Source organism: Lissotriton vulgaris, chromosome 1_1, assembly GCF_964263255.1.
Source record: "Lissotriton vulgaris chromosome 1_1, aLisVul1.2, whole genome shotgun sequence".
Classification (NCBI taxonomy): domain Eukaryota; kingdom Metazoa; phylum Chordata; class Amphibia; order Caudata; family Salamandridae; genus Lissotriton; species Lissotriton vulgaris.
In genome coordinates this window covers 878,925,774-878,948,120 of record NC_141685.1, presented here as the reverse complement: position 1 = coordinate 878,948,120, position 22,347 = coordinate 878,925,774, and the positions used below count along the sequence as shown (strand labels likewise).

At 50.6% G+C, this 22,347-nt stretch overlaps 1 protein-coding gene across 1 annotated transcript in view; it reads left to right on the top strand.

The window, feature by feature from the left end:
- CENPM (centromere protein M) overlaps positions 1 to 15,186 on the top strand; it is an 87,693-nt gene extending 72,507 nt beyond the window's left edge. The window contains exons 5-6 of the mRNA XM_086958429.1: positions 10,550 to 10,641; positions 12,964 to 15,186. Of these exons, the coding sequence (XP_086814555.1) occupies positions 10,550 to 10,641; positions 12,964 to 13,098 (227 nt within the window). The 3' untranslated portion in view covers positions 13,099 to 15,186. The remainder of the gene's footprint in view (positions 1 to 10,549; positions 10,642 to 12,963) is intronic.
- The last annotated feature ends 7,161 nt before the right edge of the window (positions 15,187 to 22,347 follow it).

The following is a 22,347-nucleotide window of genomic DNA, read 5'->3' as shown; positions in this document are numbered from 1 at the left end:
GTTTACAGAGATTATTTATTAGTTCTGGATGGTGTCCAATGGATAATACATCACAAAATTTAGGAGCAGAGCCCAGAGTTCTGGGGTTCTATCCTGGAAACGCTGTGAGATTTTTGTACTACTTGCTACTCTGATACAAGCATGTGAATCTATGAAAGATTCAATACTGGAGAAGAAACTAGTTACTTACCTGTACACTATGGTTCTCCAGTATTATCTTTCATAGATTCACATGCGCCCGCCCACCTCCCCGTTTCTCAGGTACAACGTTTTACCACTGGGTATATCCATGTCTCTCACTTGGGGCTGGAAATCCGAGGTACGAGAGCTCTGCTGGGAAGTGTGATGTCAGGGCCTTCTGCTGATTTCTGGACCAAACAATAAGGAGATCTGGTTACCAAATTATGTCATTCCCTATGGGATTTTCTATGCAGTTTTTCTCTATGATACATACTTTGGTCATTCTGTTTCCGTGAGACTCCCACCATGACGACAGGGAAGATACAAGCATGTGAATCTATGAAAGATAATACTGGAGAACCATAGTGTACTAGTAAGTAACTAGTTTCTTACAGCGCCTCCAAAATGTGGCTGTCCAGCTGATCTTTTGGTTTAAGAAAGTGAGGTCATGTGTGACCTAAGGACAGCTCTACACTGGTTTCCCGGGGGTGAGCTCTAAAGTCCTCCTCTGTATTGAAATGTCTACATATTTATTTTGGTTAATGGGTCCATCTAATAGATAGATATAACTAGCACCATGCTGACAGGACACTGTGCTCCTTCAATTAATTTCTGCTAAATGTTTTCATTTATTGAGTGCTTTATGAAGGGCTTACATGACCCGGGAGTATCAGAGTTCTGTGCTGTATAGAAGAGTAATACATGGTTACAGTTTTGTGCATGTACAACGGAGTCAATTTGCAATGATTAGATACAGGAGAGACTGTTTCGAGTAAAAGTACAACTATATAGTAAATTTACAATGGTCAGATGAGGAGAAAGTCGGTTCATCATCCTGGAGGGGTTCAAGGGATGGCAGCTGGTCAGTTCAGTAGATTTCTTTCATGCAAAATTGATTTTACACTCTTGAAGGAAGTAGCTAAGGGGTCTGTGCAGATCTCTGGGGTTAGTGAGCTCCAAATCCTTGTAGCATCTCCAACGAATGAACGCAAGTGGGATCTCTTTCTTTAATCTAGGCGGCTCAAGGAGTAGCATGTTTGAGCTTTGCAGAATGCGGCTGCTGCAGAACGGGCGAGTTTGCAGGCCAGAAATTTGGGGGTAACAAAGTGAAGTGCTTTGTGAGCAATGCAGTTTACTTTGAAAATTCATTGGGCTTCAATTGACAGCCTCTTTAGTTTGATCAGTAAGGTATTAATATAGTCAGTGTCTGGTTCCCAAGACTAGCCTTTCAGCTTCATTGAGTGTGACCATCATTGGTGCATGGTGAGATTTTGGTCTACTGGCTAGTATACTGTGACCATAGTCAAGCCTAGAAATTACAAGTGCATGTACAACATTTTGGACGGCGGCAGGATGAAGGTTTTTATTTTTTTTATTTTTAGGAATCTTAGTGGGTATGATGTGCTTTTGGACACAATGTGGTGTACACATGTTTAGGATTTTGCCCAGAGTTCTACCAAGGGATATTGTGAAGTCCATGATTTTGAGAGTGCATTTGTGTACATCAAGGCAGCTGAGCCAGCCTTCGATTGGGGGATGATTGTGAGGGGGAGAGAAGAGGAGGAATTCAGTCTACAGCGGGTTTAGCTTGTAGTGTTTGGAAGCCAAGATTGAATATTTTACAGTGTGCTATTGGTGAAGTACAGCATCTACAGTTGATTTGAGGTTTTTATGTAATGCTGTGTCATCCATGAGGGGGGCGTGGCTAAGGCGCCGATGTAGGTGGAAGCGGGACTCCGGAGCTCCTCCGCGCCCGCCTCGCACCACCACACATCCTGCGCCCCGGCTCGAACCCCGAGCCCACGAATGCACACAGGAGGGTCTCGGGAGCACGAGGGGTAAACCTGGAGGTCTGGGGGCCCACGTAACTGCCCCCACCGAACTTCTTGCGGAGAGCGCGGCACCCGGAGGAACGAGCGCCCAAAATGGCGGCCACCGTCCCGGCCTGAAACGTTTGGCGGCGGAGACCTGGGAGCGATAGAGAGCCCTGGGACACTGGGGTTTTTGGCCGTTTGCCTGAGGAGGTCCCTTGACACCACTGAAGGTGAGAGGCATTGGCGGGCGCCACAGCGTGAGCGGGACCGGAGGGCGAGGGGTGGCCGGTCTGCCTGACCCCAAGATGGCGCCGCCCGAGTGACAGTGCCTGCCTTAGCTGACGATCGCGGTGTCCCTGGGGCCTCGTTGGGTGCTGAACCCGCCCTTCGATGGTGGGATAGTCCGGGGGCCCCCCCGCCCGGGGAAGCGCGGAGCCCACACCACCAGCAGGCTAGCGACGCTCAGCGGTCGATGGTGGGGAGATTGGATGCGGAGATCCTGGCCACCTACTCCTGAGAGGCACCCGAATAGGAGGCGGGAGGAGGCGGCTGCCTGACCGGAGACGCCCGCATACCGGGAATCACCCCGGGACTGATACTTGCAGGCGCGAAGGCAGTCTGGGACGCCCAGACGGGGGTGACCTTGTCCAGCGACCGAACCGAGAGCACTGGTGCCCCGCGGACCGGGTGGAGTGGGGCCTAACCCTCGCGCTGCTTGACGATTGTGAGCCCCGCCTGACAAGGGCCCATAGGCGCGAAAGGGCTGAGTGTCTGCGACGGACCTGGTGAGGAGAGCGGGAGTACCCTGATTCGCCGGCGACCAACACAGGGGCACACGAAGCTAGCTGCCCGCCAGCATGGTGCGAGGAGGCAGGAAGAAGGGCTTTGATGCCCTGAAGTTGGATGACCCGGGCCACCTCGTGGAAGAAGATGCACCGGGGACCGGTGTGGGGAGCTTGGCCTGCCCACGGGATCCGTCCTTGGCGGACATCTTGCAGGCGATTGTGGCGTCGCGGGAAGCTCTCGAAAAGCACATGGACACCATCGGATCAGACCTGACCTTGCTGAAGGATGACCATAGAAAGCTAAAAGAGCGAGTGGCGACCACGGAGGTAACCCTGATAGATCTGCCCGGGGATGTAGCTGCTCTAAAGACATCATTGGCGGAGATGGCGCAGAAGGTACGAGTGCTGGAGCTCAGAGCTGAGGACAGCGAAGGACGCTCTAGACGCAATAACCTCCGCCTTGTGGGGGTCCCAGAAAAAGTGGAGGGGCAGGATGCGGTCTCCTACCTGGAAGGCTGGCTGCAGTCTGAGGTAGCCCCAGAAGGACTTTCCCCGTTTTTTGCCATTGAGCGGGCGCACAGAGTCCGTGTGCGCCCTCCCAAGCCGGGAGGGCCGCCACGACCGATAGTACTGCGTCTCCTGCACTTCCGAGACAGGGACCACATCCTCCGGAGGGTAAGGGACTTGCCGGACCTAGGAATCGACAACAGCAAGGTCATGGTCTTCCCCGACTTCACTAGGGACGTCCAAAGACAAAGGGCCTCCTTCCTGGCGGTCAAGCGGAAACTGAGGTCGCTACAGCTGCCATATGCCATGCTGTTCCCGGTGCGGCTGAGGGTCATTGCTGGGGAGCACACCCACTTTTTCCTAACACCTCAAGAGGCCTGGAGTTGGTTGGATGCCAGGGGGGAGTCTAGCGCAGATCCCCCCCCCCCCCCCCCCTCCCCCCTGGAGACCTCGCCCAGGAGGCGCTCTACGGAAACGACGCCGACGCGAGGTTCTGGTTCCCCATCGGGGTGGCAGCAGGAGAGAGCTAAGGCGGTGCTGGCAGTGGCGGCCATCAGCCAGGGAGACGCCAGCCCCTCCAGTAGCTCATCGGAACAGTCGAAGGTCAGTGCTCCCAGCCCTGGCTCCAGCAGTGGACACGAGCTTTCAGAGACGGAACTGCCGGTGGTGACTCCCCAAACAGCAGATGGAATCCTTGGCTAAGCTGGATCGCAGGACACTGATCACGAATGTAAGGTACTGGGGTGCGGATGGGGGCTGCCTCCGGACGCTAAGCAGTGAGGTGTGGATACCTCCTGGGACTTATCACTGCGATGTGGGGGGAGGGAAGAGCCGGGAGGCCTCTCCTGAGTGTTTTGGAGGGGGCGGGGCGGGGGGCTTCGGGCCTGCCTGGGGTCGGCGTCACGGCCACCCTAGCCCTATTCTACTGTGATACACCTTTGATACTTGAGTTTGGATGGGGTTTCCATGTTGGTTGTCTGTCCTGGGGTGTGGGAGTTGGGGTAGTTTGCTTAAACAGGTTGGGGGGGGGGAATGGGGGGGGGGACCTGGGCGTGCTGGGGGGGGGTCACTGAGGGGTAAATGGAGTACGATGGACTCTACAATGGGATCCGACTTAGGCTACAAATGTCTCACGTGGAACGTAAGGGGGATGCATACAATGCATAGGCGACACAAGATCCACTCCTATTTAGTCAGGCGGGGCATTCACATCGCCTTCCTCCAGGAAACACATCTGCTAGCCAAGGAAGGGAAGGCGCTGCAGCGACGGTGGAGGGGGCAAGTCTACCATACTGGCTACTCTGCTTATGCTAGGGGGGTGGCCATATGGATACGGGCGGGGGTACCTTTCCAGTGCACACAACAGGTAATTGACCCGGAGGGAAGATACATAATGGTGCGGGGCAAGCTGGATGGGAGGGACCTTAATTTGGGTTGTTTGTACGCCCCGAATGTGGACCAGCCTGAATTTCTCTCCCTGCTGTCCAACAAACTGGCCCCGTTCTTAGTGGAACCCTTGCTCCTGGGCGGAGACTTTAACAGTGTGACTGACACTGCCCTGGACAGATCGCACCCCCCCCCTACCAAATGCACCAGCTGGCAAACTGGCACTTGCGCGCTCCGCCTGGCAACGCCAGTGGGATCTGGTCGACTCGTGGAGGGCTAACCACCCGTCGGACAGGGACTACTCGTTCTTCTCCGCTCTACATGAATTGCACGTCCGCATAGATGCCTTCCTGTGCTCCCAGGACGTGCATGCAGAGGTGTGCCACAGTGAGTATCTCACGCGCTCGATCTCTGACCATAACCCGCTTCTCGTGCGGCTGCGCTGGTCGCAATACCGCCCGAGGATCCCAGCCTGGAAACTGCGCCCCGAGGCGCTGGACGACCAGCTCTTCCGAACCACAATAGCCTCGGGCATCGACGCGTACTTCCAGATCAACGCGGGCACGGCAGGCTCGGCCGCGACGGAATGGGACGCCTTCAAATCGGTGATGCGGGGCCAATGCATAGCGACGGCGTCGGGTGTGCGGAGAACCTTGCTAGAGGACATCGCGAGGGAAGACGAGAAATTAAGAGGGCTGGAGAGGGCGAGGCCTGAACGACCGGACACACACGAAGCCCTGCTGGAGGCGCGAGAGGCGGTGGCAGCGACGGTGGAGCGCCTCCGGTGCTTCGACTACAAGGCCTACCTTACACGCGCGCACTCGGAACGTGACAAGTCGGGAGCTCTCCTGGCCTGGCTGGCCAATCCGGCTCGCCGGAGCTCGGCCATCCTAGAACTCGGAGACCACGCGGGGGCGGCGCGCTTTGACCAACAAGGGATTAATGGGTTATTCTATGATTACTACACGGAGCTTTACCGCAGCAGGGTCCTCCCTTCGCTGGATGAATTCCAGGCCTTTACGGAGGATCTTGAGCTCCCGGAGCTGGGGGAGGAGGACGCGAAGCGACTCGGGGACAAGATCGAGGAGAGAGAGGTGCGAGTCGCCATCAAGAGCATGGCGAGGAACAAGACCCCGGGCACCGATGGATTCCCAACGGAATTTTATCTCACCTATGTTGATCTCCTTGCGCCCCGGCTGACGTGGCTATACAATGAATCGAAGAGGCTGGGTAGCCTGCCTGCGACCACCGGTGAGGCGCTCATCGTCCCCCTGCTAAAACCGGGCAAGCAACCATGGGACAGAACGGCGTATCGCCCATTGTCCATATTCAACCCAGACTACAAGATTCTAAGTAAAATCTTGGCGACACGTTTGCTCCCCCACATGCCCATGCTGGTTCACGCGGACCAGTCGGGCTTTATCCCGGCCTGCAACACGGCGCTTAATGTGAGGCGGCTCCTGCATATACTGGAGGCTGACACCTATGACGGCGACGAGGCAGTGGTGTTTGCTGTCGATATGGAGAAGGCCTTTGACAGCCTAGAATGGCCTTACCTCTTCCACGTCATGCGCGCGCTGGGCCTCGGTGAGGGCTTCGTGAATTGGACTTCGCTGCTCTACCAGAACGCGACGGCGAGGGTCAGAACTGGGCGGGTTATCTATGAGATGTGTGTGGTGGGCAGGGGCACCCACCAGGGATGTCCTCTCTCCCCCCTATTGTTCGCCCTGGCTGTTGAGCCCCTCGCGGCACGAGCCCGGCTGGGCCGAGCATTTCGGGGACTAGACGTCTATGGACAAGTGCACCACATCGCATTGTACGCAGATGATCTGCTGATGTTCTTGGCGGACTTGGCTGACTCCCTGCGTGGAGCTAAGACCCTCCTGCAATCTTTGAGCAGAGTGTCGGGCCTCCGAGTGAACTGGGCGAAGTCCCACCTATTCCCAGCCCGCCCACGAAGAGCATGCCCACAAACCACAGAGGGAGTGACGTTGGAGGAGAGGAGTCTGCGGTACCTTGGCACCTCTATCTTCCACGATAGGGCGGATATCCTTGAGGGAAATATTGGATCGGCAATCAGGCACGCTAAAGGGAATTTTGACTTTTGGAGCACGCTCCCATTGTCACTGATGGGGAGAGTGGCGCTTCTCAAGATGGTGACCTTGCCTCGGCTGCTTTACTTCTTCGGGACTCTCCCGATCTGGATCCCGGCGAGCTACTTTCGGCGGCTGCATACGATGGTCATCGGCTTTCTGTGGGGGACGGGCAGACGCAGGGTGGCACATGACACGCTTCTCCGCCCTCGGGCGGACGGGGGGTTGGCAGTGCCAGACTATGAGCTCTACTACCTTTCGGCGCAACTGCAATGGCTGGCGCAGTGGGTGGCTCGAGCCAGGAGAGGGTAGGACGGCTCGGGGGAACCGGCGGGCCCGGTCCAGGTGTTATCCCGGATTGTCCTGGGACTCCCGATGGGAGATTTCCACCTCACTCAGGAATTTGCGACAGCCCGAAAATGCTGGAACAGGTATCGCCGCAGGGGTGGTATCGCGGTTCCATATGCGCCTGAAAGCCCACTCAAGCTCTGCGGGGCACTTCCACATGGTGGTTCGTGGCGCGGACTAGAAGGCTGGGACCTGCAGGGGCTGTCGTCCATGGGTGACCTCTACGAGAACGGGGTGCTGTTGCCCTTCGATCTCCTTAGGGACCGCTTCGAGTTGGCGGGGGGGGATTCCCTTCTTCACGCGGCGCTGACGGCAGCGATCCGCAAACATTGGAAGACGGGCATGACGGAACCGCCACTGTCTCTGGGCTGCCAGTATGTAGTGATGATGGCGGGGACGGTCAAGGCTGTCACATGCCTGTATCGACGCATGGTCTCGGAGGCCGTCGCCCCACTGCTGACCCTGAAGGCGAAATGGGAGGCTGACCTGGCGACCGAGATCCCTGAGGAGGCGTGGAATGGTATACTGGAACGGGCCCGGAACGGGACGCGCAACGCTAGGTTCCAGCTGGTGCACTTTTATGTCCTGCACAGGGCCTACCTGACCCCTGACAAACTACATAAGTACTTCCCAGCCCATCCGGCGTCCTGTCCGCGTTGCCCGGCGGACGTAGCCGATTTCCAACACATGTTCTGGTCCTGCCCTGAGTTGGGTTCCTTCTGGAGAGAGGTAGTGGATGTTCTAAGGGAGGTAACGGAGAGGGACTTACAACTCGCCATGGCACACTGCATCCTACACTGGTTCCCACACACATCAAAAAACAAGGTTACCAGCAAGTTTCTAGACCTGGGTCTCCTCCTAGCGAAGCGGGCCATCACGTCCCAATAGAAGGCGACCAGGGGCCCCACGGGGGAGCGGTGGAAGGCTGAGCTACATAAATGGGCCAGGTGTGAGGGAGAGCTTCGTATGCAGGCCGCACTCAGGGCAGGCAATGACGCGGCTCAGGAGAGGGCCAGGGCATGGGAGAGGCTGGTCCTAGACCTCACGCTTCTGGACATGGACGAGGAGGACACCCCGGCGCATAGCCCAGCTCCGGCGGAGCGCCTGCCTGACGGAGGGGTGACCTAGGCCCCCTCCTTTGCTCCCCTATTTCCATTGTGATGAATGACAGCTGGTTGTTGATAGCTCCTGATGGCTCACTTCGGATCTGAACTAGTCGGGAGGGTTGAGGACTCGTATTGGTGGTACTCTAGCACGCCTGGGGGGGTGGGGGTGCGGACTGGGGCGGGGGGCGGTTCTGGAAGTGGGAAGGGGGGTAGGAGGGGTCGGGAGAGTTGGGGGGGACGGGGGGCTGGTTGTTCCGTAATGGTAAGGAGTGGCTCTTGGTTCATTCGGACATGGGGCGCAGAGGAGGGAGGGGAAGGCCTGAAAAGCAGCACTGCCATTTCCCGTACATCTGGTAGTTATTGGACAATGCAGAATTCCCCAGCGCAGCTCTTTATCCATGAAATCGCCGCTCAACCTCCGGGGTGTGAGCTAAATGGCTGTGTGACACAGGGGTGGGGAAGTTGCATATATATTGAAAAACAACGGAGATGGCACAAAAGCACTGATTGTATCACTTACCTTGCTGCAATAAAAAGATATTTACAAAAAAAAATGCTGTGTCATCCATCTGTAGGAAATATGTGGTATTGATTTATTGTAGTATTGGTGAAAGGGGTCTAAGAGCGTTAGTGCAACAATGGAGCTCTGAGGAAATCCTTGATGGATTGGGACAGGGGTTGACAAAGAGTCATTTAATTTGTTGGCAGCAGTTATTGGGGTTTGATGAGAATCAGCTCAGGACTGTACCACCAGTCCCCATATGTCACTTCAGTGTGCCAGCCATTATATTAAGAATGGCAGTTTCTATATGACACCCAGGTCTAAAACCTGGCAGGAACTTAGTGAGACAAATTCTGCAGTGTGCTGACTGAGTTGAGATAGTACTCGTTTTTCTAGTGCTTTGACCAAGAAGGGTTGTCTAGTCACCGGTTGGAAATTGTTCTGGTCTTCTGAACCGGCTCAATTTTTCCTTAGGGGTGGAGTAATCGGACCTAATTTCAGGCACTTTGGATTTATTTGCTCCTTGTGACATGGATGAGTTGATTATTGAGGACCATAGGGGTAAGATGAGGAACATGATCTTTGATTGGGGAGGAAGGGATCGGATCCAAGATGTGGGCAGTAGGCTTCATACTAGGGAAGTTTCAGTGATGATGAAGGGGAGTCAACGGACTTATTGGTGTAGTTTTTGTGATACCCCTGCAGTAATTATGGAATAGAGTGTCCGAGAGTAGTCAGAGACTGTTCTTCACAGCAAAATGAAGAGGAAATAAATCAGAATTCCTAGCATCTCTCAGGTGAGGAGTCCAAAACAGTCCGATTTTAGGGATTAGTTTGTTGCTAAATGTACCTGAGGGTTTTAAATATCTATCCAGTGGCAACAGAAGATTGTTTGGAATACCAGCTCTCGTTGATAATTAGACAGGAACAATCAACATTTGCATTACGATGAGTTGTCAAACATGGTTGTTTCGTTAGTTATTGGAGTTTTTTTAATGTGCTTTTCTGTCTTCCTTTTCTTCTGCCTAAATCTGTTTACATTCAGTTAAAAAACATTGAAAAATGTATTTAAAAATGAGTCGCTGCTGAAGGCCGTGTCTTAATTACTAAAGTATACAAAAAGAGATGGATGGAATGCTTAAATTAATATCAACAACTGGTGATTACTCAGGGCCGCATTATTTTGCACACATTCCATCTTGGACCCAGCTATATGCAGATCAGTTCTTGACCCTGCTCCAATGGGAACAGTCTCCCCGAAACTGCCAGGTCTTCCCTCAAGTGGAACACAAGCAACTTGTTTTGCCCTTGTTATAGGCTCCTGTGCTGGGTATAGCTGGGTTCCAGTGACAGTCTGCACGGGACCAATGTCTAGGCATACCCGTCCCGCTTAGGGCAACGCACTAAAGTTTGCAAGAGTGACGAATAGAATGCATTCATTAATTTGTTACTGGTAATTACTCGAGCCACATCTCAATCCCTTGTTATTTTGCACACCATGCCCCCTCAGTTTGGACCTGACTATATGCAAATCAGACTTGACCCTGCGTTGTCTTAAGTAGGACATAAAACCTTGACTGTATTGTTGCTGTTGTTTCTGTAGTTTCGCTCCTGCTCTTTGTATCACTGATGCTGTAAGCGTTTGTATCAATTTAACAGGAGCTGGCTGAATATGTCCCCTGTATTTTTCTTCCGATGTCTGCTCCCTCTTCCGGCCCCGTCACCTATCTTCCACCCTCGCCTTCCTTACCTGCCCCATCATCACCTTCCTTATCTTCCCTATTCATCACTTTCTTGTCACACCCAATCCCCTCCCCTGTTGTGCTAGGTGGGCGAGTGAAGCACTGCATTGTGGAGATGTCTGCGGTGAAGGCGATGGCGGACGCTCACCTCAGCATACTACTCCTGACTGAACTGGAGGTGGGACCGTTTTAAAACGTTTTGGGGGCGAGGTGGAGGCTGAGCGGGGGAGGTGGAAGAATCCGGAGGGAGTGTGAGGGAGAGCATCTTGCTGGGGGCTCGGGTGTCCACTTTAGCGGGAACGAGGTGCCTCACGAGTTGGCTATGTATGCGTTTTTATATAGCGCATAGTTTTGTCGGAGCACTTAACAGTAGAGCAAAGGGAATGACATAAGGTAAGAGAAGTAACATGGTGGTAGGAATCACTACTTTTGTGTACAACAGTTACTCGTGGTGTGTTACAGATTAACCATTCCATTTATTAACTTTATTTCGGCACTAGGGCCATGAAAGTGCAAGAGCAATAAAACAGATAATGTACACTTGTAGTTAAAAATGTGGATAACTCCCAATCATCTTCTTGTTCAGAGTTCATCCCACAAGAGAACAAAAAAAACCACACAGTGCATAAGAGTAACAGCAGGGATATAAAATTATGTATAAAACTATCTTCAACCCATTAAAAACGGAATAAAAGCAGCCATCCGAAGATAATCTGTAATCTTAATTTTTTACAAAGGCTAAAACTCTAGATCAGAGGTACAAATCCCCAAGCATGAGTACAGTTACTCGACCTGCGCAAATTCAGTGCATTTGTTCTTCACCATGGGATCTACTTTACACATGCCCGCCCGATGTGCCATATGCAATTTAAGAATCGTGATACAGCAAAGACAATTGGTGGGTGGGTGGGTGTCATACTTTAATATTCTGTTGGCCTCTATGCAGTGCACAAAGCCCAAATTCTTGCATAGTTGGAATAACCAACGCTTGCGCGGCAGCTTAAAGGCAGGACAGAGGAGCAGAACATGTAGTTCAGACTCCTCCTTATAGTTACCTGCAGGGCATTTACCCCTTTGGTCTTTCACCCATTTACTAGTGAACGCTAGTAGTGGAAGAGTCCCTAGTCTGAATTGCACATACAATTTTCTGGCCAATGGGGGTTGTATGGAATCCAGGAAGTTTTCCTTGCTGTATACATCTTTTGCTAGCAGGAATTCTGCTGTCAAACGACTACATGAGGTGCTCTCTGGAACATACATTAATTTGTCTAGTCTATAGTGTTTGACTAGTTCCAACCTAGAAATCATGGCATATGATGTCTTGGGTGTTCTCCAGAGGTCTGCCTTGCTTAACTTAGAGGCAAGGTCCCTTATGTGGCAAAGCCATGGAATTTTCTTGATGGTGCATATGGCTAAGAGGTCCTGTATACTGACAACTCTGGGGTCACCCATGACCTCCGCCAGAAGGTTAAGCATCTCAGGGCAATCTCTTCATCAAGGGGCCTAATACCCAGGTCTATGCGAAGGGGAGTAAGGGGGGGTACTACAGGGTAGGCCTATAAGCTGTCGCATGAAGTTGTTCTCCACCGTCATCAAGTTAGTAGTAGGGCAATGCCCCCACAACGCTTTCCTGTATAATGTGGCACCCCTTGCTTTTGCTTTTGTAGATTTCCACCACAGGGGCGGCTGGTTTAAAAGCTGAGGTTCTATACAGTTTCATTACACCGCCCACTATCTGGATTAGCAAGAGTCTTTCTTTGTCCAATTGTGGCCCCCATTCAAAATGCTCTGACAGGGTAACTTCCAGATAATCCAATATCTTCACTCTTTCCAGAAGAATGCCGTGTAAAGAAGGGTTTGGGCGGGTTGTGTTGGGAGGGTTGAAGATCATATATTTTGTTTTAGTTAGGTTGATCTCAAGCCCTCGTAGCTTACAAAAATTGGCGAAGCCATCAAGAGTGCGCTGGATACCCATTGGTGTTTTTTAAAGTAACAGGGTATCGCCTGCAAACATCAGCGCAGGGACCTTCCCGGAGACTAACTTGGGGGCATCTTTGGTCTCAATTTTTTTAAGATGGTCAATAAGACCATTGATAAAGACAAAATAAAGTAGGGGCAAAAACACATCCCTGTCGTACCCCCTTTTGGATAGGAAAACGGGAAGTGAGTTCCCCATATTTTCCGCGTCGCACTTGTGCAACTTTTTTCATGTGTAGCCTCTCTATAACACTTGGAAGTTAAGGAGGGATCCGAAGGTCGCGCAGCACCTTCCAAAGTTTCTCCCGAGGTACAAGGTCGAAGGCAGACTTCAGATCAACAAATATTAGATGGAGGCTGCCACCCTGCATTGTCATAGTTTTCCAGAAGAGTAGTTGTACTGATTAAAAAGTTACATATTGACTCAAGAATCCGTGCATTGATGGGGGGGGGGGGCACCTCTGAAGGGTTGGGGGTCTTTGCCATCAAACCTTGGCTCACTTTGTTCCTCTTCTCCTTTCAGTCGGAGCTGGGCCGCACCAGCACTGCCCAGCAGCTGCTCCAGATGTTGCGAGTGTGTGCCGGGCTCGTGCCGGGGGTTTCTGCCTTATATCTGGGATCGGCCCTCAAGCGCCCCAGCCCCTCTTTACCAGAATGAGTCGAGTCGTTGGCACCGCAAGGGTTCCTGTCGTACCACCAAGCTCTGCGTACCTTCCCGGAGTCTCCTTCCCGCACCCCCTGGGACTAGAGCTGCGCCACATGGCTTTTGCACAGTGAATGGAACTTCCAACGACGCGCACACCAGCGTGACCTGACGTCGCTTGAGCTCTGCTGACATGGAATGTTCTTAACTGGATCTCTGGGACCCTCTGGTATCTTGTTTCAGTCAGACTTCACCTCCAGGAAGTAGTTGCCGCATGCTGTCACGTGCTCCGTGCGCACCATACACGAAGCCGTGCAACACTGACACTTCACACAATGTCTACTGTACAGTGTTCTGCGTGGAGAGCAGCTTGGGCAAAAGGAGCTGGGTGTGTTTGTGTGAGTGTGTGTAGTGCCCTTGTGCTCATCCCGCAGGCGAACTTGGACTTGAAAGACCTGTGTGAGGCTAGCAAGTTTAAATAGAGTACATGCAATGATAGAGCACATGTAATGTATAAAAGAGCTTTTGTTTAAAATTAATAACACTGGGGAAAAACAAAGTATAGCTCTTTTGACAATCGAATTTATTTTCTTAATAAAAGCAATATTTAATTGAAAAAATTAAAATCTAGACAACTGGTTTCTAATTGTATATTTTAAAAAACGGTACAAGTGTATTGAGTTACAAAAAGGGTAGTAAAGTATCCGGCTGACAGATGTTTTTTCCTTCTTAATCCCAATTTTTCTATTATGAAATGCCAAAAAAACAAAACCTTTCGACAGGTTGAAAATTCAAAGCTTGTTCCTTTAAATGTGTTGTCTTTTTCTGGAGGGAGGGGGCGGGGAGGGGGGTAAAACAGCTTCACACATAGGCCCTCAACAAGTACAAAACCTTTCCAGTCAGTTACTTACTCATGGTGTAGTATGCCATCCATCCGACCGTACCCTTTGGCGCCTCGTAATTCGGGATGGGCGTAGTTCGCGAAGTAGCACTACGCGAAATGCGTAGTAGCATTTTCGCACTGTGCAAGATGTCGTTTTCAATGATTGCACAGTGCGGACAAGCATCTGGCACTGTGCAATTATTGAAAACGGCATCTTGCACAGTGCGAGCTGTACTTTTCTGCCGCTCGAGTAGATTTTTACTCGAGCTGCAGCTTTCTCAACGTGGACTGGTAGTTTCTCATCGCGAGCTGTCGCGAGCATGCACGACCGCTCGCAATGAGAAACCTGACCTCCCCGCGTTGAGAATCCTGCCAGCAGGTTTATTTTCCATGCTCGCGATCTGCAACTTGATGTTGCTGATCGTGAACAAGGAAAAAGTCTTGCAAGGATGTCATTTTGCTTGCTCGCGGTCGCCAACTTGACGTTGAAGACTGCGAGCAAACAAAAAATGACTGCTGCACTCCGCTACGCTACGCATGTTTTCACTTTGCTATGTGCAGTTCGCTTAGTGCGAAGTTGCGCAAACTACGCGAACGTAGCGTAGTGCCTTGCCCAGGGTTACTCGTAATGGGTTGTGTAGCACTATGCAACAGGCCAATAGAGCAATCTAGCAGTGCCATAAGGGCTAGTCTGACAGGTCATTGTGTGGACTGGTTTATTTGCTTGCTTGTAGGCCTGGTTTATGAGCGAGTGGGCCGGTTTTTATGGTTGACTTCCCTGATCTAATTACAAACATTGCCCGCAGCATGCAAAAATGCTTGCAGTATCCTGTGCCTTGCAAAACACCTATACAGTGTGTCTTTACAAGAATGAATGAATGAAATTAGATTTCTATAGCGCGTATCTACCCTGAGGCCTCGTAGCGCTTAGATAAAAACTGCCAGATTAGCAAATGTAGTAAAAAAAATTTTTTTTTTTTTTTTTAGCTACCTAATTTTGCTTAAAGAGGCCGTTTTTATGTTGGTGCTCAGGCCCAGTGGTTCTAGGACTTTTGGGAACCCGGTCAGACATGGAACATGTGAGGTCCCTCTAATTTGCATACAGCGTGAAATCACAGGAAGTGCCATTAATTGACTATTGTTGAGCAACCTTGCAAGAAGCAGCTTTATTGGTGTGAATTTCAGTAAAACAATAAACTTTAATTTTATCACTATTAAAATGCGAACATCTTTTTAAAATTTTGATTAACTGGAAATGCATTATATTAGTCACACTTTTTTAAAAGGTTTGACCTGTCTCTTGAACACTTCTAAGTTTTAATTAAATGCTAACCATTTTTTTTCCAGATTAGTGCATTTAGTAAGTATGTGGGATTTTTATAGCACAAACCTAGCTGAAGTGACTGTCCCAGCATAATGATGTTTTTTTAAGTTGAGTGTTTAGCTGTTTTCTAAATTGAGCTGGGTTTGGGCTGTCCAGATGAATATGTGGCTATCTTCATTCCAGATCATTGGTGCATAGATGGGAAAGGCTATTTTTTTCACCCCTCTCTTAATCAGATCTTCTCCAGTATTAGGGGTGTCTTTCATAGATTCACATGCTTGAATATTCCCGGTCGTCGAAGTGGGAGTCCCACGGTAAATAAAATAGCAATAATGCTAAATATATATATAAATATATATGTACACATAATATCTATAACAATAAAGAAAGGGAAACATACTAGAAAACTCAAAAAACAATTCCTACATAGGAATGCATGGTAAAGAGAAAAACTATTTGTAACACATCATTGTCATTATGTTAGTCCAAATTACAGCCAATCAGGCGCCAGCACCCTCTAGAACCTTCTCCTCAGAACCTCAAGCCCTCAGATTTTCTACCGCACATCGTGTGAAGGGAGTCTCCCTGAGCTCTGCTCAGTTTGTTCTCATCTCTATCTTCTAATTCCAGAAATCTACAATGTCAAGTAAGAAGTCTTTATTCAGACCATGTTTTTCTTGTGGGAAGCTCCGTCTTTTTGAAAAGGACCCCCACCAGAAGTGTATTTATTGTTTATATCCGGATCATGAGACTGGCAGCTGCAAGTTTTGTAGAACCTTTTCTACCAAAACCCTTAAGGACAGGGAGGGCCGTCTTCTTCTTTGGCTGCAGCGTCTGAAGGACAAGGACTCTTTAGTGTCCGACGCAGAGAGTCTACATTCCGGTTTCTCCTCAGCCTCAAAGAGGGGTAGTGTTCAGGAGGTTCCTTCTCCTTTCCTCAAGAAGCCGAAATTAGCCCTGTCTGTGGCTCCTGCAGTCTCTACTACCTTTTCTACCACCTCTACGCCCATGAGACCTGGCTCTCAGGCGTCTTTGGCTGCCTCTCAAGGTGTCATCACACCTCTCTCTGGCCCGCCGTCGACGAGAGCGTCTACGAGCGTTCCGTCGACGAGAGCGTCTACGAGCGCTCCGTCGACGAGAACGGCTTTGCCTGCATCGTCTACTATTACTCTGACTACCACTTCTGCCTTCTCATCGTCGACGATGGTTTCGGCGACGGCCGTCACGTCGACGAGGGTTTCGTTGCAGTCTAAACCTGTCTCGTCGACGATTCTTATCTCGTCGACGAAGAAGAGAGAATCCTCGTCGACGAAAGTTCCGAAGACATCGTCGTCGACGGCGCCGTCGACCAAGATCTCGTCGACAAAGAAGATCTCGTCGACGAAGACAGACCCGTCGACGAGGGCCCCGTCGACGGGGTCAGTACCAGTATCGACGTCGAAGCCGTCGTCGACGACGACTCGCCTGTCGACGATGCCGAACCCGTCGACGACACGCCCGACGTCGATGACTCAGTCGACGGCTGCTCCCACACTGGATCGATCGTCGACGGTGACACCGTCGACGACCTCGTCGACGACCTCTCCGTCGACGCAGGTTTCTTCAAAGTTACCGGCCACTACAACCAACTCAGCCTCGTCGTCGGTCACAGCTCCGTCGACGACGGCACCAACTTCTTTTGCTTCTGTGCCGTTGGTACCCTTGAAGACATCTAAATCTTCTCATTCTCGCTCTGCAGTACCCTGCCAACAGATCTCAGAACCAGAGCTTCAACCACCTTCCCCGATGTTTGCTACTACATCAGACTCAGAGCATGAAGAAGACACGTTTGGGGCAGCACATAGTCCCTCTGATTTCATTATTAAATGTCAGGACACAGACTCTGATGATGGCGGTGAGCCAGAATTTCAACAAGAGGAACAGTTCGAAGAAACACCTGTGGCCACCATTCCTTTATCTTTAATTTCTAATCTCCAGCATATGCTAGATGATTACAATCGTCGTTTTCCGGCTAGTCCGCAAACTACTCCTGCACAATCTCCCGCTCCTGTGGTGCTACCTCCACCTTCATTGCCACCTGTCGTACCAACTACAACTTCGTCCCGGATCCAAAGGTCTATTAGCATCCATACCACTGTATATCCGCAGGATGCGGATGATGAAGCGAACGGAGAACGGGAGGATGGTGAGGTTCCTGATGAAACAGATGATGAAGCAGGTGACCAGGATATGGCCGAATGGGACGATTATAGGACGCAAACGCCTTCTCCTCAACCTGGTACTTCAAGTGACTCGCCACCAGTTGATATTGCCAGTTTCCATCTTTTAATGGATAAAGCAACACAGCGTTTCAAGCTTCCACGGTCATAACACGATGAAGATTGCTTTCTCTACGACTTTAAAGACAAACCTTATAAGCAGGTCCACACTATTCCTATTATTGAGTTTGTGTGGAAAGAGGGAATTAAATTAATGAAAGCTCCTAACTCCTTACCTGCTCAGATTCCACGCCTTGAAAAGAAGTACAATGCCCCCACTGGCTCTCCAGCTTGCTTGACTTCTCATCCCAAACCGGATTCTGTTGTGACTCAGGCCGCACAGCGTAGAGCTCGGAATCCAGCGTCCCAAATCACTTCCCCTACGGATGGAGAGGGTCGACGATTAGATGCTATTGGGTACAAGTTCTCAACAATGGCCTCAACTTCTGTCCGAGCAGCCAATGCCTTAGCCATCTTGGGACGCTATGACCGGCAGATGTGGTCAGATATTGCAGATTTCATGGCACTCATACCTGATGCATCCAAGTCTGACGCACAGCAAATTCTCCGCGATGGTCAAAGGGCAGCGGAAGAAATCATCGACTGTGCAGTCGATATCGCGAACACAGGTTTCCGCCTCCTGGCAAGTGCGGCCGCACTCCGCAGACAGGGTTGGCTGAAGTCCACCTCCTTCCGACAGGAAGTCCAAAGCAGAATTTTGGATATGCCTTATGATGGGGAATCACTGTTCGGATCCCATATCGATGATGCCCTCGAATCCATCAAGAAGGACACCGATACGGCGAAGTCCTTGGGCACGCTCTAGTTTCGGAAGCAGGCCTTTCGAGGTGCGCGCGGACGAGGCACTTCTTCCGAGGAGGGCAACCATACCGCTCCTACACCCAGAGCGGCCAACGATACACGCCCAACCAGCAGTCTCGTCAGCAAACCTCCAGACCTTACAGAGGAAAGTCATCCTATCGTGGCACCACACAGAAACGCCAATGACTTGTGCCATTCTCAAACGGTTGGAGGGCGAATCTCTCTGTTTTATTCCCAATGGTCCTCGATCACCTCGGACCGCTGGGTATTGGACATTGTCAAACGGGGTCACACCCTGGAGTTTACAGAGATTCCTCCTTGCACTCCACCTCATGGCCCACCTCCTCCACATCTCGAGGAGCTCTTCCATCAGGTCCGTCTTCTTGTGTTGAAGGGTGCAGTCGAAGTGGTCCCTATACATCAAAGGGGGAGAGGTTTTTACTCTCGATTCTTCCTCATACTCAAGAAGAACGGAGATTGGCGACCCATTCTGGATTTGAGGGCTCTCAACCAGTTCCTAAAGTCTCAATCATTCCGAATGCTAACACTACTAGAAGTTCTGCGTCTTCTATCCAGCGAGGATTTTATGACCACCATAGATCTTCAAGACGCTTACTTTCATGTTCCAATAATCAAACGACATCGGCAGTACCTACGCTTCAAAGTGAGGCCACTACATTTTCAGTTCAGGGTGTTACCCTTCGGACTGCGTTCAGCTCCTCGTGTGTTCACAAAGGTACTGGCCCCGGTGGTGGCTCATTTGCGTCTACAAGTTCAGATCTTTCCCTATTTAGACGATTGCCTGCTCAAGTCTCAATGCCACCATCAGCTGGATCGGGACACGCACCTTTGCCAGCAAGTGTTTCGGTCTCTAGGATTGACCATAAACGAAGAAAAGTCACAGTTTGCACCTCTGCGGATCAGAACTTTCCTGGGAGCAATCCTAGACACGCAGCTCTCAAAAGCGTTCATCTCGGACGAACGGCGTCTAAAGATTCTTCGTCTGGTCTCCCTTATTCGAAGAAAACAGTCCGTTTCTGTTCGGACGTTAAAATCATTCCTGGGAATGGCTTCATCTTGTATCGGACTGATCCCAAATTGCAGGTTGCGCGCCCGTCCCATTCAGGAAGAACTGGACTTACAGTGGCGTCAGGTCTCCGGATCTTTCAACGACCTTGTTGCCGTCACAGCTCGCATGAAACAGAGCCTGCGTTGGTGGGCGCAGCCAGTAAATCTAGAAATGGGTGTGTCCTTCCTCGATCAGGCTCCAGACCTTACGTTGACGACGGACGCCTCCTTGGAGGGGTGGGGCGCTCATCTTCAAGGCCTGTTCATCAAGGGCAAGTGGTCGCCGATGCAACGCACGTGGCATATCAACCGGCTAGAATTGATGGCGATTTTTCTGGCACTCAAGTCCTTCCTCCCAATTGTTCACGGAGAGTCAGTGCTAATCCAAACGGACAATACAACCAGTATGCACTACGTGAACAAGCAGGGGGGGGACCAGGTCTCCGCTTCTGTCCCGCTTGGCCCAGTCAATCTGGGATTGGGCTCTTCGCCATCACATCACCTTGACAGCTGTCCGCCTTCCGGGCGTGTCCAACTTCTTAGCCGACTCTCTGAGCAGGTCCACTTCCTCGACACACGAATGGGAGCTGCATCAACCGACTCTGGATCGTGTGTTCCGCAAATGGGGTCACCCGGATCTGGATCTCTTTGCGACACCGGAGAACCGGAAATGCCCATCTTATGCAAGTTGGCATCCCCATCCAAAGTCCCGCGGGAATGCCCTTTGGAGCGGTCTATTCGCTTACGCTTTTCCACCGCTCCCATTAATTCCACGGGTACTGTGGAAGATGCGGAGGCAGCCCTGCCACATCCTGCTGATTGCTCCTCGTGGCCCAGACAGGCATGGTTCTCGGAACTACTCCTTATGTCCCTGTGCGAGCCCATTCCTCTACGCTCTCGTCCGGACCTTCTAACCATGGACAAGGGCTTAGTGTGTCATCCAGATCCCTCAACGCTACAATTGTGGGCTTGGAACCTGAACACCTTGAGTTCGCTGGCTTAAACTTATCCCAGGAGTGCAGAGACATTCTAGCTCATGCCAGAGCTCCGTCTACCATCAAGACTTACAAACTTAAATGGAAGCGATTCTGTCATTGGTGCGCTACGGCCAATATCCACCCCATCCATTCCACTCCCGAGCAGCTCCTTCCTTTCTTTTTGAGCCTCGCTCAGTCAGGTCTCTCTCATGCTACTCTGAGAGTGTTCTTAGCTGCTATATCTCGTTACCGACATGATGGCTCTTCATCCCTCTGTTCATCACGAATTATACGACAATTGTTCAAAGGGCTTTTCCGCAAGTTTCCACCTGTACGTCGCCCTCCTCCAGCTTGGCACCTCAATGTTGTACTATCTCAACTTATGAAGTCACCTTTTGAGCCTATCCACAGGGCGGATATCAAGTTCATCATTTGGAAGGTTGCACTTCTGCTGGCCTTGACCTCCTCTCGTCGCGTGAGCGACCTTCATGCTTTTACTATCAAGCCTCCTTATCTACAGTTCAAACCTGACGGGGTGGCACTTCGGACCAACCCCTCTTTCATGCCTATAGTACCTACGGATTTTCATTTGAATGAGCCTGTATTCCTCAAAACTTTCTTTCCGGATCCAAAATCTCCGGCGGAGCAGCGCTTGCATTCTCTGGACATCAAGCGATGTCTTAAATTTTACATTTCCAGAACTGCCTCATTCCGCAAGTCCGACCAACTCTTCATTGCCTACGGACGAATGCGAAAAGGTCATCCAATTTCTAAGCCGACTATTGCCCGGTGGCTTTCCTCAACCATTGCTTTCTGCCACCAACAAGCGGGCAAACCATTGCAAGCTTCAGTGAGGGCCCATTCTACGAGGGCGATGTCTTCATCCACCGCCTTGTTCGCTGGTGTGCCTCTTCATCAAATCTGCCGTGCAGCGACATGGTCCAGAAGGCACACTTTCACCGAACATTACTGTTTGGATGCCATCAATGAAGCGGATACCGCAGTGGGACAGGCAGTGCTTCGCCATCTTTTTCAGTAAGGTGAGCCTCTGTTCCCTCCTCCTTAGTATTTTCCTGTGATTGCTATGATGCCTTATATGACTGTATTATATTCTAGTACTGTCTTGATTTTTTTCCTTCTATGCCTAGCAATCTCAGTTTTCTAGGAGGTTACTGCTTACTATTCTATTCAAGCATGTGAATCTATGAAAGACATCCTTAATACTGGAGAAGAACAATTGTTACTTACCTGTAAACAGGTGGTTCTCCAGTATTGGTGTCTTTCATAGATTCACATGCGACCCACCCTCCTCCCCTCAGAGGCTCTCTTCTCCTCATGCTCTCTTGGTTACTTGTGCTACGAAAATCTGAGGGCTTGAGCTTCTGAGGAGAAGGTTCTAGAGGGTGCTGGCGCCTGATTGGCTGTAATTTGGACTAACATAATGACACTGATGTGTTGCAAATAGTTTTTCTCTTTACCATGCATTCCTATGTAGGAATTGTTTTTTGAGTTTTCTAGTATGTTTCCCTTTCTTTATTGTTATAGATATTATGTGTACATATATATTGATATATATTTATATATATATTTAGCATTATTGCTATTTTATTTACCGTGGGACTCCCACTTCGACGACGGGGAATATTCAAGCATGTGAATCTATGAAAGACACCAATACTGTTTACAGGTAAGTAACAATTGTTCTTCTGTCTGAAGGTGTCTTTGCTGTGGGTGTGTAAAGAGCCATTTGAAATGGCGAGCTTGTCATCCAAAAAGGTTGGGGTGTCAGCTGCATAGTGCAGACCTAGCTAAAAGACAGTGGAGCACTGAACAGGTTCAATGAGCAGCACAAAGTCCATGAGTGATAGGAAAGTCAGCTGCTTTGTTGACTGTTAATACATTGTGATGTCTTTGCAGCTGGGCTTGAAGATT